We start from the raw sequence: 19,973 nt of genomic DNA, 5'->3' as shown, positions 1-19,973 counted from the left end.
AGCGAGATGCCTTACAACCCTGGGTACCCCTGGGAAGCATCACACCAGCTTAACTGGTGACAAACTAAATTCTTCTGATAAACAGAGTTGTTTTATAAGAATACACAGGAAATTTTTCAAATATTGTAAAGAAACAGAAAAACTTTTACCAAACAGACATAATAAAAAGAATAGCAGAAAATTAAAATGCTCTTACATTTATAAAGCATCTTTCATCCAAAGGAACAGGAACTTGGGAAGTGCCATACTGGATCAGATCAATGGTTCACCTGATCCAATATACCGTCTCAGACACTGGTTAGTACCAGATGCTTTAGAGGAAGAAACCCTGCAGCAGGAAATGATGGGATAACTGCTCTCCAAGGAAAATTTCCTCCTAACCCCTAACCAAGTGTTTAGGACACAAAGTGAAGAATACCACATTCAACTGCTATTGAACTTAAAAAAAAAAAAATTCAATTAAGCAGAAAATTCCAGAAATGTTTTAAGGACTTGGGTTAACACTCTCATACAGGAAGTGCTACATGTCATTTAATAATCACAAATGGCCCAGTTTTACATATCTTTTGAAATATGGTACCTCAAGCACCACAGCATCGTCTTGCTGCGGTAATGGCTCAATAACAACAGTGAAAGGTGAACTACTGAATAACAAACACTATGTTTGAGAATCTTTGTTTAGACTACAGTTTTAGATTTATATAATTATGGAAGATGCTCAGATGCTACATTGGTAAGCAAAGGATAAACAGATGGGAGAGAGAGAAAATGAAATAAAAACTAATCAAGTAAGCATGGATTACTTTGCAAACTTTGTTTTCATTTCTGAAGACTTACTGTAGCTTCAAATACTATTTAGAGTTGTAAATAAAACTGAGTTTGGTTAAACAAATTTTGCCCTCATTGGAGGTTTGACTATATTACAAGAAGTGACGACTTACTATGCTTAGGAAAGGCTAAAGTTCCTCCATTTCAAATGGAGGAGTTGTTCTTTATGGGCCAACCTAAAATTGTTGCACTTTGTTGTTGATGCACAATAACTACATGTTCTATTACAGAAAGGCCTACATTTCAGTAGAAGTGAAGTGATTTCTGTATTTTATATAAAATTCAATGTTTGTAAAGTGCTATGGGTTCCTTCAAGATAAAAAATGCTATATAATGTAACTTATTTTTAAAAAATTGCAATGGTCAAGACAGAAATTCACAAATTGAGTTTGTGACGTTGTGCAGTCTATATGGTTTTATAAAAATATGATAAGTGAATATAATGTAACTGGGATATGCTTCATGTAAAAGGTCTCTTGTAAGGTATCATTACAAAGCTTATAATCTACTGAGTGTGATAATCCTATTTGTATAAATGTATCACTCTTGTAATGTAAAATGTAAAACTAGAAATATAAAATTTAACTCTGAGGGCCTATTGTAATTATGCAAAGTGTGGGCCATTAATGGTGGTTTGGAATCTTGATGACTCCCATTAACCAGGACCATTGTCTGCAGATGGCTGTGTTCTACCTGTGAGTCTTCCTGTATATGTGTGTGCTGGCAAGTGGGTAATGAAGTCTTGCAGTGAAATGTGATCATGTCACCTGAACTGGAATCCATCTTTAACCTGGTGCTTTTCCATTGAGGGGGGGTGGAAACCCAGAAGGACAAAGGGTTCCCGCCTTATGCAAAAGATATATAAAGGGGTGGAACAGAACAAAGAGAGAGAGAGGAGCCATCATGAAGAATCCCCTAACTACCACCTGAGCTGGAACAAGAGCTGTACCAGGGGAAAGAATTGTGCCCAGGCTTGGAAGGTGTCCAGTCTGAGGAAAAAACTTACTAAAGCATCTCTGAGGGTGAGATTATCTGTATTCAGTTTGATTAAACAGATTTGCACATTTTATTTTATTTTGCTTGGTAAGTTATTTTGTTCTGTCTGTTACTACTTGGAACCACTTAAATCCTACTTTCTATATTTAATAAAATCACTTTTTACTTATTAATTAACTCAGAGTATGTATCAATACCTGGGGGAGCAAACAACTGTGCATATCTCTCTATCAGAGGGTGAACAATTTATGAGTTTACCCTGTATAAGCTTTATACAGGGTAAAACGGATTTATTTGGGTTTAGACCCCATTGGGAGTTGGGCATCTGAGTGCTAAAGACAAGCACACTTCTGTGAGCTATTTTCAGGTAAACCTGCAGTTTTGGGGCAAGTAATTCAGACCCTGGGTCTTTGTTGGAGCCTACGGGAGTGTCTGGCTCAGCAAGACAGGGTGCTGGAGTCCTGAGCTGGCAGGGAAAACAGGAGCAGAGGTAGTCTTGGCACATCAGGTGGCAGCTCCCAGGGGGTTTCTGTGATCCAACCAGTCACAGAGTTATATGGGAAAACTTACACAATGCATAAGCAGTGGCTTCAGTCTATGATTAAGAATCTCTGCTGTTCATTTAAACTAAATTCACCCAAAACTTAATTATAACAATGTAGCTTAGTACTAGAATCTGGAAACATTTAGTAAAAATAGCACTTTCCCTTAATTTTATAAGCAGTGCATGTATTTCAGAGATCATGATGCATTTCGAAGATTCATGTCACTACATAATGTATGAAGCAGGGTAAAATGTTCATAAGATATTTATGTACCAAACATGTTTTATTCAGCCACAGATCTGCTTTATGGCTTTGTGCTGCCAAACGGTTTATAAATGCCTCAAATGGCAGATATGATAATAGCAGTTTTGTCTATTCATATAATTTATATAAGAAATGAAGTCCGTATATTCAAGAAAGAATTAAGGGAGGGGGAAACTTTTACACCATGGGATTAAATATTCATTAAATGATCAAGAACTACCCAACTCAGTATCTTAAATGAGAAGGAACTAAATACACTGGAACTGTATAAACAGAAGAACAACTCCATCACATATTATTTACATAAATAAAAGACAGAGCAAGGAGGCAAGGAGAAAAGGGGGTGAGGGGAAGAAGAGACACTAAATGAAATGTTTGGCTTACTGAGCAGTTCTCTAGGCAGTAAAACAGAAGTTTACCACCAAAGTTATTTTTAATCCCATATTAAATATTCATCTTTTCTAGATAGGTACAGCAATTTTTATAAAGCTTGAAGCACAGTCTGCCATACTCCAATGTCAATGTAACAAATAACCACAGTTACATGACAAATGGAATGAAACAAGATAGCATTCACCTGTCTGTGACCCTGAGAACATGACAGCACTTTGAAAACAGCACCACTGTTAGTCATTTTTGTGCTTGATAATACCACTTTGCAAAACACAAGTAGCAGGCTGAAAACTAACAATTAAATAATACCTTTGAGCACTGTGAAGTGATGTCACGCCCACATAGTCTAATTCTTCTTGAAATACACTCTGAGTGCCAGATTGTGGCTTTTCTAGCCACTGCTACATTAGGGACATATTTGGAAAAGCACTGCATCAGCAAGCTCTGGCTGGAGGCATTCTGCCTTTGGAAAACACAAGCAGGCTGAATACCTCTTGGTGCACTGTGGTAGCATAACAATAACAGCAATTGCTACACCATTTACAAAGGAGCCACATATGTTCCCTCTCAGCACCACTAGCACTCAACTCTTCCTGGACTGCTGAGTGTGATTGGCCCTACTAATAACTGCTCTACCTCTTTTCACTTAGGGAGGGTATGCAGAAAGATCTGGCCTGCCCAATGCACACAGGTGAGGGAAAAAGGGTTCCTTCAGCCTTCTTCTCCACTACACTCTTGCAAGATCAGGTCTTTCCACATTGTACTGCAATGTGGAAATCAGATTCAACACTGTTCTTAAAGAGGCAATCTTAAGAACATGACAATGCTTGAAGGATTTTTTTTTTTAAACAAAGAAATACTAACCAATTGAAGAAAAGTCCAATACAAAATAGTAATTCTCTGATCAAGCTTTTAGTGATAAGATTTTACTATTTCTGTAACAGAGCTGATGATATTTTGAAACATACTCCTTTATTTTAGAGCAGGCACTTCATCTAACAGGAAAACAAGATTCAAATGTATGACAATTGATTCCTTTTCTGCACTGTTTAAGTTCTGTTGATGACACCAACTCTCCAAAGGAAAAAATCTTGTTTGCTCATGCATGATCAAACAGCATTATTAACCACCAACACTACAGAACTATTTCCGTCAGTAGTAAATAATTAAATGAATTCTATTCATGAAGCAGGAGGCCACAAAAATGGTATTATGCAAACTCATTTCATTTTACCTAAACAATTTCAAACCAATTGTAAGAAGATGGTTAGCAATGACAATGATTGTACATTAAAGTACAAACACACTTTTCTAAAGACATAACTTAATGCACTTAATATATCTCTAGTTGAAACAGTAAAAATACAATTGAGACCCTAAGATTGATATTCATTCCAAATGACAGAAGGCATAAGGCTTTCTTTTATTTTAAAATAGAAATAAAGCCTCCTGAGATTTTCTTCAGAATTTTTATAATCCTTATCATCAAGAATGCTAAAAAACAGAGAGCAGCATATAAAACAGAAACTAAACATGAAGACTGTATGTAAGAAACAAGTAAAATCAACTGAACAGAATTTACAGATACTCTAATAAAGAGGAAGAAAAAATATTGTCTAGTTATATTTCCTTTATTAGATTTCTTTGAACATGAAAATGGAATATGTTATTTAAAATTAACAGAACACCGGGCTAACATCTACTGTGCTGTAATGAAGAACAGCAAATATCTTAGTGACCACAGCTGATCAAACCTCATCATTTAATTTTATCCAAATGAAGACTGGTTTAAAGGTAAACACCCAGATATTTTCAACCAAATAGTCTATGTATATATGACACCTTAATTATAAGGCACTTCAGAGTGTTTATTCAGTCAGAATATTTGCCTCATTAAACAATCCAAAGCTCTCAGACATAAGGTAATAACATTGTTCCAAGGTTATTCTTCGTAGAATTATGACAGAGAGTATCACTTCAAGAAGAATTCTTGATTGTAAAACAAAATTTAGTGGGTCTATCCAGTTGACAGAAATATAAATGAACGAACCTTTACAAACTTTAAAAAAAAATGTACACCACACTCAAACTATATTCAAGTATTAAATTCAGTCGTGTATTACCTTTTCTGTCCCAATATGGTAAAGTGCACTGTATGTAGAGTATACTACATGTCAAATGTATTCTAAGAAGAGAACAATTTTCTTTCCATAGCTACCACAAGTAAAAAAGTTGTAAAACATTTTAGGTATGTTAAAATATTCAAAATACACTACTGTCATTCATATATTTGTTAAGCAAGTTATGCCTTTCAAGGGCTACTGTAACTAGTGCCTCTGATTGTTTTGCAAATGTATTTTGGTCATGAGCCAGCTTGTCATTTCAACTACCTTCCCTTATTTTTGTTCAACTTGTCTATTTGTTAGACAAGGCTACTGATGTACACTTTCTTGATAGTTGCCTGTGTCATGTACATTACACAGTAAAGGGATAATCTTCATTTTTCTATGTAATTTATGCAAAACAAATGTATGTGGTGCATATTTCTTTCAATTATGTAATCTTAAAGCATACTCTTTCAGACTCTAGGACAGGGGTGGGCAAACTATCGCCCGGGGGCCGCATCCAGCCCTCCAGACATTTTAATCCGGCACTTGAGCTCCCACCAGGGAGCGGGGTCAGGGGCTTGTCTCACTCCGTGCAGCTCCAGGAAGCAGCAGCATGTCCCCCTTCGGGTTCCTACACGTAGGGGCAGCCAGAGGGCTCTGCACACTGCCCAGGCCCCAAGCGCTGCCCCGCAGGAACTGCAGCCAATTGGAGCTGCGGGGTGGCGCCTGTGGACAGGGCCGTGTGCAGAGCCACCTGGCCGCCCCTTCGTGTAGGAACTGGAGGGGTGACATGCCACTGCTTTGGGAAGCTGCTTGAGGTAAGCGCCACCTGGAGCCTGCACCCCTGACTCCCTCCTGCGCCCCACCCCCCTGTCCCAGCCCTGATCCTCCTTCTGCCCCCGAAACCCCTCAGTCCCAGCCTGGAGCACCCTCCTGCACCCCCAACCCCTCATCCAGCTCCAGCCCCACCCCAGAGCACGCACCCCCAGCTGGAGCCCTCACCCCCCCCCTTACTCCAACCCTCTGCCCCAGTCCGGAGCCCCCTCCCGCACCCTGAACTCCTCATTTCTGGCTCTACCCCAGAGCCCGCATCCTAACCCCCAATTTTGTGAGTATTCATGGCCTGCCATACAATTTCCATACCCAGATGTGGCCCTCGGGCCAAAAAGTTTGCCCACCCCTGCTCTAGGCGAAATTCTGGCCACTTTGAAATCAATAAGAGTTTTGCTACTGACTTCTGTTGGAACAGGATTTCACCCTATGGGCCTAACTCAGGCACGGTCAAACTTTGGTGTTTGTACAAGCTGCAAAAATAGAATTAAAATGTACTGTATTTGGACTTGGATGAAGTTAAGGAGAGCCCCCCATTCTGAAGCAGGAGTAATCTGATTAAGACTCAGAATAGCTGGAACAGGAAGCATTTTGACCTAATCCCTGAAGGCATGTGCTCTAGGTTTGTTTATGGAAGACTTCCAGAGTATTTACTCCATTGTTTTCAGGGAGGCTGGAGTAGGGAACATTACTTCATTCGTGCTTGGCCATACCTTTTCGCATATACTGTATGTATATGGAAAAGAGATGGCTTGAATTTGGCACTAAGTGTAAGCTACATATTTAGGCTTGGAAGGATTAGATTTTTATTGGTAAATGTCGATTTCACTTTACACACATAAACCAATGAAAAAATATTTCCATTGATGATAATCAAAATTTACAGATAGGCAATGTAAGAAAAATGTTGCTTGAGAAAATAAGAGATTGTTTTCAATATACACCTCTATCCCGATATAACGCAATCCGATACAACACAAATTCGGATATAACGCGGTAAAGCAAAAATGGTTTTCTGTCTCATCTACAACATACTTTTATTCTGTTTAATCCCAGTTTATACATTTAATGATTACCACGTCCATATTCAGTATGTATGTTTTTACAAGCCTGCCTTGGATCCAAAGTGAAACACAAAGCCGAGCATATTTACAGCATTTTTAAACTTTCACTCCGATCTTCACTGCATAAAAAACAGTCTTGTCTGCAAGTCTTAATTAAAGTTATAAAGTTCACAATTTAAATCCGCTGATAGTTTAAAACCATTGAAAGTTTAAACTCATTTTGCGGACAACAAAACCATATGCAAGGTGGTTGCTAATTTTCAACGGCCATTATAATAAAAACAGCCTTTGTATTTATAACCATGAATAATTTATCAAAAAGGAGAGTTCAGTCTAACTTCATTGTTGACTAACCTGCTGCCGCCTTGCCAGTTTAAAGTTGTTACAAAACCATCCGTGGTCGGTGCCTCGGCTCTTAAAATGTGGCTTTTATCAAATTACATACATACAGTACATTGTCTGTACAAATATGCATGTATCGAAGTGGTGAACGAATGTACAACAATGAGAAGGCAGGGGTAAATGTATGTTGCCTGCCCATGGTCCCATTAGGCATTCTCATCTCTCCCACCTATTTTAATCTCGTTTCTAAATTGTGGGCAGTATAGATTAGGCTTAAGTTGTCTCACTAGTTGTATTTTGGAAACACTGTAACTCTGCACTGACATTTTCTAAACAATTAAAAAAAATTGTTAGCATTAATATTAAAATACCATTGACGTAATGGCAAGTAGTTCATAGCCACGGAAATGAAAGGCATGGACAGTCAAAGAAAAATTGGAAGCTTTGGACAGACTGAAATCAGGAATGAGCCAAGCGAAGGTCTCAAAAGAACATGGAATGGGGGAATCAACATTAAGAGGGTGGATTAAAGATGAGGAAAAATTACGATCAATGCTAGTTGAACTGGATGAAAGTGAAGGCCTGGAAAGGAAGCACCTAAACACTGTCCAGGATAACCAACTAGATAGAGCAGAATTTACGTGGTTTACCCAAGAACGCTCTGACGGCACGCCAATTTCCGGTGACATTATAAGGAAACAAGTGGAGAAATTGAAGAAGGATCTCGATTTTAGACGCTTGGGCGAGGATGCTTCTGCACATCAAGGTAACGAATTTAAAGCTAGCAGTGGATGGCTTAATAGTTTTAAAAAACGTCATGGCATTTGGTAAGTCACAAATTTCAGGAGATATGCGCTCCGCAGATATAAAAGCTTGCAATGAACACCCGCTAAAGTTACAAGAGATCATCATCGAGGGTGGCTATGCTTCAGAGTAAATCTATAACACTGATGAAACTGGCTTATGTTACTGTATGCTGCCGGATAGAACACTTGCTTCTAGGACCGAAGAATAAAAGGCCGAAGGTTTTAAGGTGATAAAAGAAAAAGTGACAATACTTTTCTGACTAAAACCAGTTCACATAAACTTAAACCTCTGTGCATAGGCAAATCCAGGTCACCTAGGGCTTTCCACCATAAGAACATGGATTCGCTTTCATTCATTTATCGCCATTCAAAAAATGCCTGGATGACATCAGATATTTTTGAGGAATGGTTTAATAAATATTTTGTACCAGCTGTCCGGAGCCACCTATGCAGATAAAACCTGGAACCAAAGGCATTGGTCCTACTTGACAACTGTCCCGCTCACTCCCCAGTTGAGACCTTAACCAGCAAAGACAGGAAGATAAAGGTGAGCTACCTTCCTAAGAACACGACGTCCAAAATACAGCCCCTTGATCAAGGCATTATAGCCACATTTAAAATGAACTATGTAAAGCCTTAGTAAAGAAAATTGTTGAGGACAACAGTAGCATAACGGATGTAATCAAGAAAATGAATTTGCTGGATGTATTTAACTTAGGCGAGACAGCCTCGCTAGAAATCACTCCGTCAATGATAGAGAAATGTTGGCATTGTGGTCTCAAAAGTGCTTTTGTCACTGAAAGCGACCACAACCAAGATGAGGAGGAAGACGAAGATGAGAACAACTTTGAAGGTTTTACGGAAGAAGAGGCCATGGAGGCAAAACGAGTCTACAGGGAACTTATGGCTCAAAGTGGGATAGCTGGATGGAGGTGGATGCTATGTGTCCAACCTATGAACGACTTACAGATGTAGATATAATTCATAATGTTGCCCCTCAACCACCTGGTGCCTCGGAAAATGTGTCTAACCCTGAAGATAGTGACGAAGAACCCTTGGAGCCACCGCCCAAAGATGCTGATGCAGTTGTAGATTAGAGATTGGTTTTAAGTGGCTAGAAAGCCAGGATGTGAATAGATTGCAAATACTGCAGTTAAAATCCATAATTGACCTGGAGAAGAAGGCGGCTCGCAGTAGCATGAAGCAACAAAGTACAACAAGTTTTTTTAAAAATTAAAAATATTTTAAGGGGTGCATCTTAAATAAGAAAGCATCTTGTACACCAAAAAAGGTATTTACCATTTTATCAATGTCTCTAAAACTTGTTAAAATGAAGCTAAAAAAGGTAAAGTAATCCTTTTCTATAAGTAAAAACTCCCATTTCCAAAATGTTTTCAAACTACAGTATTTAATAGTTAACAGTTCATATTACTTAACAATCTACATATAACATAGTTGTCTAAGTGACAAAGTGCCCCATGCTCCTATTTGCTAAAACACCAAAACCCTTTTTTACAACAATTTGTAAGGATGTGTAATTAAAAGCGTTTTCTGATATTTTATGTGAATTTTGCATTTTCCTAAGCATTACACGCAGACCAAACGATTGATGTATGATGAAACCTAGCCTACGTGGTTGTATTTAGCAGTGTTTAGTACCTGTGTTGTTAATACACTGTATCTTTTAAGTAAGCTTATAAAATAATTGTTGTAATTAAAGAAAGGAGATACAATTTAACCATTGTAGAACAGATTTATTTACTGCATACACCGTGTTAGTTCTAACAAAAAAGATTTGCTGACTATTAATAATGGAAATGCTCGAGGCCAATATAACGCGGTTTCATCTATAATGCGGTAAGATTTTTTGGCTCCCGAGGACAGCGTTATATCAGGGTAGAGGTGTATTTACTTGGCATATTTTGACATGTTAAGTTGACCATACAGTTGTAACTTTATAAAGCTTTAAGTTTTTGAATCTCAGCACTTCACTGAATCTCATTGAATAATTGTCTGACTCCACCCCATTGCCTGACCCTTCCCATAATTTCCCACAACTGTGAACATTTAAATAAACAAACATAGGGGAAAAAGCTTATAAATAAATATTGACATCCGTTGAAATTATAAAAAAATACAAATCTAATTCTGTCAAGCCTATATATATTGCAGATTTATAGTTCATGGTTTATAGTTAATGATTTTGAAGAGAAACTGGCATCAATCTTTTTTTAAATTGACTCATTTTTAAAATGCCAGCTTCTCATAAACCACTCTACACATAGCACTTCCTGAATTTTTTTAACTCTTAAAAAATAGTTTCTTCGCCTCTGTTGCTATTTATAAAGGTCTTCCAGCAATGGGGAAGCCAACCTACTTATCAGGAAAAACACTTAAACTGATTCTGCACAAAGTGCTGCCAAATGAACAAAATAAACAAACTGAAAAAAGAAAAATTCTGCTAATTTTTTTTCAGTTATAGTAATCTTAGGTGTTGTAACTATTGTTGATACAAAATTTCAGGTGAAAAAGTGATTTTCAAGTTCAGAGTGTCCCAATGACAAATGGTCACACTATGCTATTAATGAAAAAGATAAAAGAAATCCAAAATATATTAGTTTCAATCAGTCTTAATATGACATTAAATTTATCTAAGTTCTCCTAATCATGATTTCTATTAATCTTCATTAGGAAAAAATGGGGGTGGAGGAAGGGAAAGTACACACACACACACACACACACACATACACACACACACATACACACACACACACACACACACACTGTAGGCATAATCTCTGAACCAGGTATTGAAACAAGATTGGTTTGGAAGCTAAAAATAAAATTACAGATAAATGTATTCAACAAATGCAATCAAATATTGGAAGGGAAAAGTCAGTCATAAATGCTTATCCAGCCTACTGAGATGATCCACATCTCTATGCTAATCTTGTATTTTTAATTAACAGATAAAATGGTAAAATCTAAACAATTGCATGCAATAAAAAATGAAAAGCAAGAAACAATTTTTCAAGCTCAAGTTAATTAAATGGAGATGTAGTAACTGTGTATTGCTGTATTTGTGCAACTGCTCTAAAAAAAAAAACCCACAAAAAAACCCACCTCCTCATGCAAAAATGTTTTATTTCAGCCCATTGACTTCTGCTCTGTCTTCTGGTTCAAGATCAGAAAACTTCTAATCTTTAGAATTTAGATGAGCTCAGAACATAAATTAAACTATCACTCACATGCATTAAGCATTCTAATCCTAGCATACTTAATCCACACACATACACTCACTACCAAACACACACAAGCAAAACAGGAAAATGTAAAACAATGGCCAGGGCTGCTATTGCACTAGCCAAACTGTTAAATGACCATGCAAAAAGTATGAATCAATCAGTGAGTTTCATACAACAAGATAAATAACTTTTAAATAAAAGCTCCTAATGGGCTACCATCCAGGGACAGACAGTATAGTTCACTGGTGGGCAGCCTGCGGCCCACATGCAGCCCATCAAAGTAATCTGATTGCGGGGCACGAGACATTTTGCTGACCTTGACGGTCTGCAGGCACCACCTCCCCTCACCCCCCAGCAGCTCCCAGTGGCCTCAGTTCTCTGTTCCCATTCAATGGGAGCTGCAGGAAGTGGCGGCCAGCACGTTCCTGAGGCCTGCTCCTTCCTGCAGCTTCCACCGCCGGGAACAACGAACTGTGGACACTGGGAGCTGCGGGGGACAGTGCCTGCGGATGGTCAACATCAGCAAAATGTCTCACGATCCGCAATCAGATTACCGTGATGGGCTGCATGCGACCCGCAGGTTGCCCACCACTGGTATAGTTACTCCAACAGTAGTATGTTAATGGTAGTTTAGATTCAGATGCTGAGCAATCTTCAATTTCATGATAAAAATAACTGAAATGCACATAGTCTCAAAAGAATAGCAAAATAAATACAGTATCTAAAAAAATATACTAGGGCTTTTAGAAGATCTTTAGCATAATACACAGAGAAAAATAGTACCGCAGAAAGAGCAGGGTATGAGAGTAGAACATTTTCCTTTTTTGCTTCAATCTACAGAATAGAAACTGTTTCTAATTACGTTATTTTTATTTTTTGACGGAAGCAGTAATAATAAAGCCTTTCTGCAGTATATTTTAAACAAAATACAAGATATTCTGCTGTCAGGTCCATTTTTATCTATAGCTAGTTCTCCCCCACCTCCTTTATTTATTTATTTTTTTTAACCTAGAAGATCAATTTTCAATCCCATGTATTTTTTCAAATTCTTGTTGCTTTTCATAATGCCAATGCCTGATCATACAATTAATTTAGTTTTGCCATTACAATAAAACATTTCTCAGCAATCAACTTATCTAGCACTAGACTATGTCCTTGTCTTATCTGGCAATGCAGGAAAGTAGGAAGGGACAAGGTCTCCCATATTCTTTGTACAGCCCACATACAGGCACACATGCAATCCTGGGTGTTCAGAGAAACATAAGGACTGGAATCACAGGGGCTTTAACTAGGAAGGAAGTAGATGGAGCCATGGCTCTGCCACACATACACGCCAGCTAACAAAGCTGGTAGGCTGCATGGTATAGGTGTGTATGTGCACACATACATTCAGGTTATGATGTGCCTCACAAAAAGATGCTGTAAATTACTCCACTGCCACCACAGTTCAACTAAGGAGTACACAGAGAGACAGTGGCTCAATGAAGTTGAATCTCTCCAGAGCTCCCCACTGGAACAGTTTGGGTTCTTCACCATCCCCCTTGCTTCGGGTTGTGACTAAATGACACACGTTTAGTCTTTAGTAAACATATATAAAAAGCTGATAATCTGTCTTTCAGGCAATACTAGTTCCTGAGCTATGCTAACACGGAGAAAAAAAGCAGCTATATAATACCTAAGAACGTATACTGAAACCACTAAATACACCTCTACCTCGATATAACGCTGTCCTCGGGAGCCAAAAAATCTTACCACGTTATAGGTGAAACCACATTATATCGAACTGGCTTTGATCCACCGAAGTGTGCAGCCCCGCCCCTCCAGAGCACTGCTTTACAGCGTTATATCCGAATTCGTGTTATATCGGGTCGCGTTATATCCGGGTAGAGGTGAATATATATTTGAGGCCATGAGCCACAATTTTTCATCCTCTGATTACCTGCCAAATTCAGCACCATCAACTCACAGACCCTAATAAATTTACATTACGTGGCACCATCTAGTCAGATATTTTGCTAAGAGCTCAGAACATAGTACAATAAAGTACTATTCAAGTATTATGAAAGCTGAAATATATAGCTTTTTGATATACAGTTTACCGCCCTCCATATTTCATACCAGTAGTGTTGAATAGCTAATTTAACTGCTTGATTAAATTGTAAAACTGTAGTTATTTTCTTCAACATGTGTTTACAAGAAAAGAATATAAACACTATGTCCTTTTAATAAAACATTCTGTTTTTGTCAATCAAATAATGTGGGAATTCTGAAGTTAAAGAATGAGCAATTACAAAATAGGAAATTCACACATCTACCCTCCCTATGCATAGATACCGCATGCTGTGTGTGATCCAGCACAGATTTCTGTATTTCACAAACCATTTCTAACTGTCTAAATTGACTTTATTTTAAAAATATGGATGCCGCAAAGCTCCACCCACACTAATAAATCATTGTTTCCATAGTAACTAATGTGGCAACAGCAAAGGGAAACTAAAAATAGTACAAAGCGAACAAAATTTGACAAATCTCTGGCATTAAGAAAATGTGAGATGATGCAATGTATTACGCAGTTTTTATCACCCTTGTTTGAGAAGACCTGCATAACTCATAGCTGAGCTTTGCCACTGTTGATTAATACAGGCATCCCAAACTCATAACAATCAAAACTTTATATCACTCACACCGCCATCTCTCTCTATTCAATGTAGACCGTGAGCCATTCTGTATCCAAATATTTACTTTTTAAAAAAACCTCCCTAAAATATAGGTTTGAGAAAAAGATAATTAACAATTACAAAGTTAAACAAATGTTACTGCAAATCATCTAATTAAAACCACTAGAAGATCAACCCTAAGACTACTTGGCCACAAAATTAGTCTGATTTGGGAGATAACATGTAGAGTGGCACCAAGTAAGAAGAAATACTAAGCAAGTAATATAGAAACAATTGAATGAGCATACAGGTTTTAAAAATTCACTGTAAATGAAACTGTATCCCCCAAAATACGATGGTATACGATTGCATTTGAAAAAGCCCAGAGTCTCCTTCACAGATAACAATAGGCAACCCCCACATATACAGCAAATAGCAATGGTTCCAATTAAGCTGAAAGATCCAGGAAATCGTTTTCCAGAGTTTGAAGAAAAGGATGGGGCACTTCTCCAAAAGTAAATTCTTTTAGCAATTATTTGTTTGCATTTTGCAGCTGACATGTTTTTATGTAATGAAAAATTGCCTTGCTCTTTTTCCAATAATCACCACTATAGAACACAACAAGTTGCTTACAAAGCTACAAAATACCATTTAGTTATTTATTTTCCCCCTTTTTTATTTTCTGGAAATCCTGAAGATCTGAGCAGGCACATTTCATCTAACAGTGAGTGGGACCAGGAACAAAATTAAATGATACAAATTTATAAGGACATTTAAAAGCACTTCATGTTTGTGATTCTGCTTTGATTTATATTGTGGTTATATTTTCTTAAACGAAAATACCACACTTGGATTCATTCTAACACGTTAAAAGAATGCTGTGTTTTGAATCCTGTTGTTTTCCCATATTGTTTGTAATACCTCGCTAAGATTTTCACTATTGGATACTTTACATTTAGAGGTTTCAGAGTAGCAGCTGTGTTAGTCTGTATCCGCAAAAAGAACAGGAATACTTGTGGCACCTTAGAGACTAACAAATTTGTTTGAGCATAAGCTTTCATGGGCTATAGCCCACTTCTTCGGATGCATCCGAAAGCTTATGATAAAATAAATTTGTTAGTCTCTAAGGTGCCACAAGTATTCCTGTTCTTTTTACATTTAGACTTTTTTTTGTTTCTATGTTTCTTATGTAGCACAAGCTATCATGAGTGTTTTGTTAATTCATCTGTGCATCACTGATAATGTTAGTACAATTTTGGGCACAGAGTTTGATAGCTAATAGTAATTCCTTAAGTGGATGTAAAGTAAAGCACAAACATGGGGACATCTACATAAATAATGCCTACAAAATATTGTGAAGTATATGGTGGATGTTTTTTTCTAACTATATTTTTTTAGAATTTATAAAACATTCCCCTAATCCAGATTAAGATAAACATTTAACTTGACCTATCTGATAGTGGGACAAATTCATACCTGAAATAAGTAAGGGAATTATCATTCAGGTCTCCAAAAATCTGACTTCAGTGGAGTTGTACTAGGTATGAAATTAGACCATTAAAATAGGTTAAGCAGCGCAAAACTTAGTTAAAACCTTTTTTTTTTAACTGTAGTTTCAGCCATATCATCATTGTTAACAAGGAATTACAATTATATTCCTGTCATCTTCTACCCTCATAGTGATTCATATATGCCATACTAAAAAGCTACACATTTGGGATATTTGGGAAGACAACTGGGGGTAAACTCTTTAAATTCCACTGAAATACAGAAAGCTCCACAGTGGGACTGAGTTGGGAAAAATGGCAAATATGTTACTAGAAAGTATAGGGACTGTTTGGAAAGTTGGCATGAGTGAATACTGTCTGATGTACACAACTTCTGCAGTTAGCCCATCTTCATGATTTTACATATCAACGGGTTTCCCTAAAATGGGAAATGTTAGCATATTAACATGTTTCTTCTGGCTATGCATGTGTCTCTTAGCTTCAGACATGACTATAGCTGGTTAATTAGTTTCTTTAATTGTGCCATAATCCTTTCCTGCCATATCAACCATGTTCTTCTTGACTCAAATTCTCATTCAGTGAGACATTCATTGCATGTTTAACTTGTCTTTCCTGTCTTAATCGTTGAATAACAGAATAGCTTGAAACCAGAGTTACTAATCATTGAATTAAAAACCTAGACACAGAATCAGATCTCTTAAAAAAAATGTAGCTTATTTTACATTTTAAAGATCCATCCAGTTTATATTAAGCACTACACATTTACTCTGTTATCTAGCCATTAAAGTGGCCAAAACTGTAGTATGGAAAATAAATATCTTCCTTACCTGTGTATACAGTTTTTAGACTCGAGATATGCCATACCAGCAGCAGCATCTAATGAAAATTTCACTAACTGTTTAGTTTTTAGCTCATCCTTCTTCTTTCTTAAAAAGGAGAGGAAATCGCCTCCTAGAGAAATAGATGGACAATGAGACATGACAGCAATGATATTCACATTTATCTCTTATTAGTGATGCTTGGCAGAACAAAAAGTATTACACTATCAGCCATGCTTTTCAACCAATTTGTTTGAGGCTAAGATAAAAAAGAAAATGGAAAGAATACATTCTCATCATTATGTGGCCTCCTTAAGCTGCCCCGAATATTGCTTTAAGTGCTTCAATGTGCAAGCTGTACAAAGAATGAAAAAATTAATCAAGTCCATATTTTTACTACACTATACATCATATTTCTCTATGTGTATTCAATATATATTTGCATAACTATGAATTATGGAGTAAATAATCTATGGATAATAGGGCGTCATAAAAAGTAGCTTTAATCACATCTTTCAGCTGCAACAGTTTATTAAAAACTGAATATTGCAATAGATGATGAGTTTGTATTTGCAGATTTATAACAGTTAAGTAATGTCTCTGCGATTGATGATTAGGGCAAAAGTAAACAAGAGAGAAAGAGGTTACGGGAAGCAATGCACTGCTACATGCTGATGGTTAGAAACGTAAATTAATCTAAAATATGCCTCACTGCAGCAGGCAATGCCAGAAGTCATAGTATAGCTTTTTCAAGTCTGAAGGTTTACATGTTATTATATAGAGAGTCATTTCTCTAGCCTTCATTTCATTTTACTGTGTACTGAACTGATCCTAGTGATCCTCTCTCAAGTAATGCCTCATGACAGTTTTCATATACTGTCCTCCTTGGCACTAAAAAGAGGCATTACCATATGTTAAAAGTTTCAGCGGGGATTTTCTTAGCAGGAAATATCTATTTATATTTCACATTATAAGAGATAAACTGAAGGGTTATTAGAGAAAGGTTTTATTAACAGCAGACATTTGCTCCTTCTAGCGCTATGGCCCTCAAATATTAAGCTGGAATGTTTGTGAAAGGAATTAGCATCTTAATCGTCAACTCCTACACTTTTTTACCCACATTACCAAGAATCTATGCTTCTTTTGACACAAAAGCTCTAGAGGTGATGGCTTACTGGGTTGGTTCCTCAATGAAAGCTCCCAGTAAGCTTAACCTACAGCTAAAACTCTGCTGCTTTACTCCCTTTGATTACCCACGGGGCACCACAAACATTTTAGAAACAAGTATGCTTTCCTTCAACCTGATTTCTGATTAACTTTTTTGTGTCAGGCGAACGTGACAAGAGAATGTGAATAATATTTTATCATCTTTTATGTATCCTTTATTATTTACAAATTCCCAGGAATAAAATGAGGGCTTTTTAAAGGAATGTACATGATAGATATATAGATACACACATTTCACTTGTATATATGTATATATGTCATCACAGGGCTGGTGCAAGGATATTTTGCGCCCTAGGCGAAACTTCCACCTTGTGCCCCCCCCCTCCCCCGGCAGGGAGGAGCCGCCTTCCGGAGGCACCGGAGAGCCAGAGCGTCGGCGAACCCCAGCAATGGAGGAGCCGGCGCAGCGCAGGGGGGCAGTAGCCCTGCAAAGGCGGCAATGCCGCTAGTGGGGAGCAGCCGCACCCCCCGCGCCCCTCTGCCCAGGCTGCGGTCCGGCGTCCCCATCCGGGGGCTCCAGCAGGCTGCAGTGGATGCATGCGGGTGCTAGCCCCCATGCGCCCCCCAGCTACCCCTCTCGCTGTGCTCGGGCTCTGTGGCTCCCGGGCATGTGAACCGCCACCACCGTTGGGGCGCGGGGCCCTGAGCCTGCTCTGGGAGGGGCAGCAGTGGTGGTTGCGGCTCACACTCCCGGGAGCCACAGAGCCCGAGCATGGCAAGGAGGGAGCCGGGGGGGTGCACGGGGGCCACCACCCATATGCATCCGCTGCAGCCTGCAGGAGCCCCCGGGAGGGGCCGCTGGGCCACAGCCTGGGCAGGAGGGGTGGGGGGCGCCGCCGCCTTTGCAGGGCTGCTGACCCTCTGCGCCACGCCGGCTCCTCCGTGGTTAGGGCTCGCCGCCCCTGTAAGCGACACTCTGGCTCTCCGGTGCCTCCAGAAGGTGGCTCCTCCCTGCCAAGCCAGGGCACTGCTTTTTGGCGCCCGCAACCGCCTAGTTCGCCTAGTGGTTGCACCGGCCCTGTGTCATCACTAGGGCTGTCAATTGATTTAAAAAATTAATCGCATAATTAATCTCGCTCTTTAACAATAACAGAATACCATTTATTTAAATATTTTGGTTGTTTTCTATGTTTTCAAATATACTGATTTCAATTACAACACAGAATACAAATAGTACCCTGCTCAAGTTAAAAATTTTTTATTACAAATATTTTCACTGTAAAAAGCAAAAGAAATAGTATTTTTAATTTACCTGATACAATTACTGTAGTGCAATCTCTCTATCATGAAAGTGCAACTTACAAATGTAGATATTTTTTTTTTGTTACAGAGCTGCACTCAAAAACAAAACAATGTAAAACTTTAGCGCCTACAGGTACATTCAGTCCTACTTCTTGTTCAGCCAATCACTAAGACAAACAAGTTTGTTTACATTTGCAGGAGTTAATGCTGCCCATTTCTTGTTTACAATGTCACCTGAAAGGGAGTACAGGCATTCGCATGGCACTGTTGTAGCCGGCATCACAAGATATTTATGTGCCGATGCACTAAAGATTCATATGTCCCTTCATGCTTCAACCATTCCAGAGAACATGCGACCATGCTGATGACGGGTTCTGCTCAATAACAATACAAAGCAGTGTGGACCAACACATATTCATTTTCTTCCTCTCAGTCAGATGCCACCAGCAGCAGGTGGATTTTCTTTTTTACTGGTTCAGGTTCTGTAGTTTCTGCATTGGAGTGTTGCTCTTTTAGGACTTCTGAAACCATGCTCCACACCTCATCCCTCTCAGATTTTGGAAGGCACTTCAGATTCTTAAACCTTGGGTCAAGTGCTGTAGCTATCTTTAGAAATCTACATTGGTACCTTCTTTGCATTTTGTCAAATCTGCAGTGAAAGTGTTCTTAAAACAAACAACATGTTTTGGGCCATCATCTGAGATTTCTATAACATGAAATATATGGCAGAGTGTGGGTAAAACAGAGCAGGAGACAAACAATTGTCCCCCAAGGAATTGAGTCATAAATTCAATCAACTCATTATTTTTTTTTTAACAAGCGTCATCAGCATGGAAGCCATGTTCTTTGGAATTGTAGCCGAAGCATGAAGAGGCATACGAATGTTTAGCATATCTGGCACGTAAATACCTTGCAATGCCAGCTACAAAAGTGCCATGCGAACGCCTGCTCTCACTTTCAGGTGACATTGTAAATAAGAAGTGGGCAGCTTTATCTCCTGTAAATGTAAACCAACTTGTTTGTCTTAGTGCCTGGCTGAACAAGAAGTAGGACTGAGTGGACTTGTAGACTCTAAAGTTTTACATTGTTTCGTTTTTGA

At 38.4% G+C, this 19,973-nt stretch overlaps 1 protein-coding gene and 1 long non-coding RNA gene across 5 annotated transcripts in view; one reads left to right on the top strand and one right to left on the bottom strand.

Moving 5' to 3' along the window:
- Window positions 1-19,973, bottom strand: part of FER (FER tyrosine kinase) — a 424,085-nt gene that overhangs the window by 88,107 nt on the left and 316,005 nt on the right. For all 4 annotated transcript variants that reach the window (XM_034774460.1, XM_034774461.1, XM_034774459.1 and 1 more), the window contains one exon: window positions 16,415-16,538. In XM_034774460.1, coding sequence (XP_034630351.1) covers window positions 16,415-16,538 — 124 coding nt within the window. The remainder of the gene's footprint in view (window positions 1-16,414; window positions 16,539-19,973) is intronic.
- Window positions 1-19,973, top strand: part of LOC117879342 — a 35,053-nt gene that overhangs the window by 8,689 nt on the left and 6,391 nt on the right. The gene's annotated exons all lie outside the window — the stretch shown is intronic.

The sequence above is a fragment of the Trachemys scripta genome, chromosome 6 (genome assembly GCF_013100865.1).
Source record: "Trachemys scripta elegans isolate TJP31775 chromosome 6, CAS_Tse_1.0, whole genome shotgun sequence".
NCBI lineage: Eukaryota > Metazoa > Chordata > Testudines > Emydidae > Trachemys > Trachemys scripta.
This window is presented reverse-complemented; position numbering and strand designations above follow the sequence as displayed.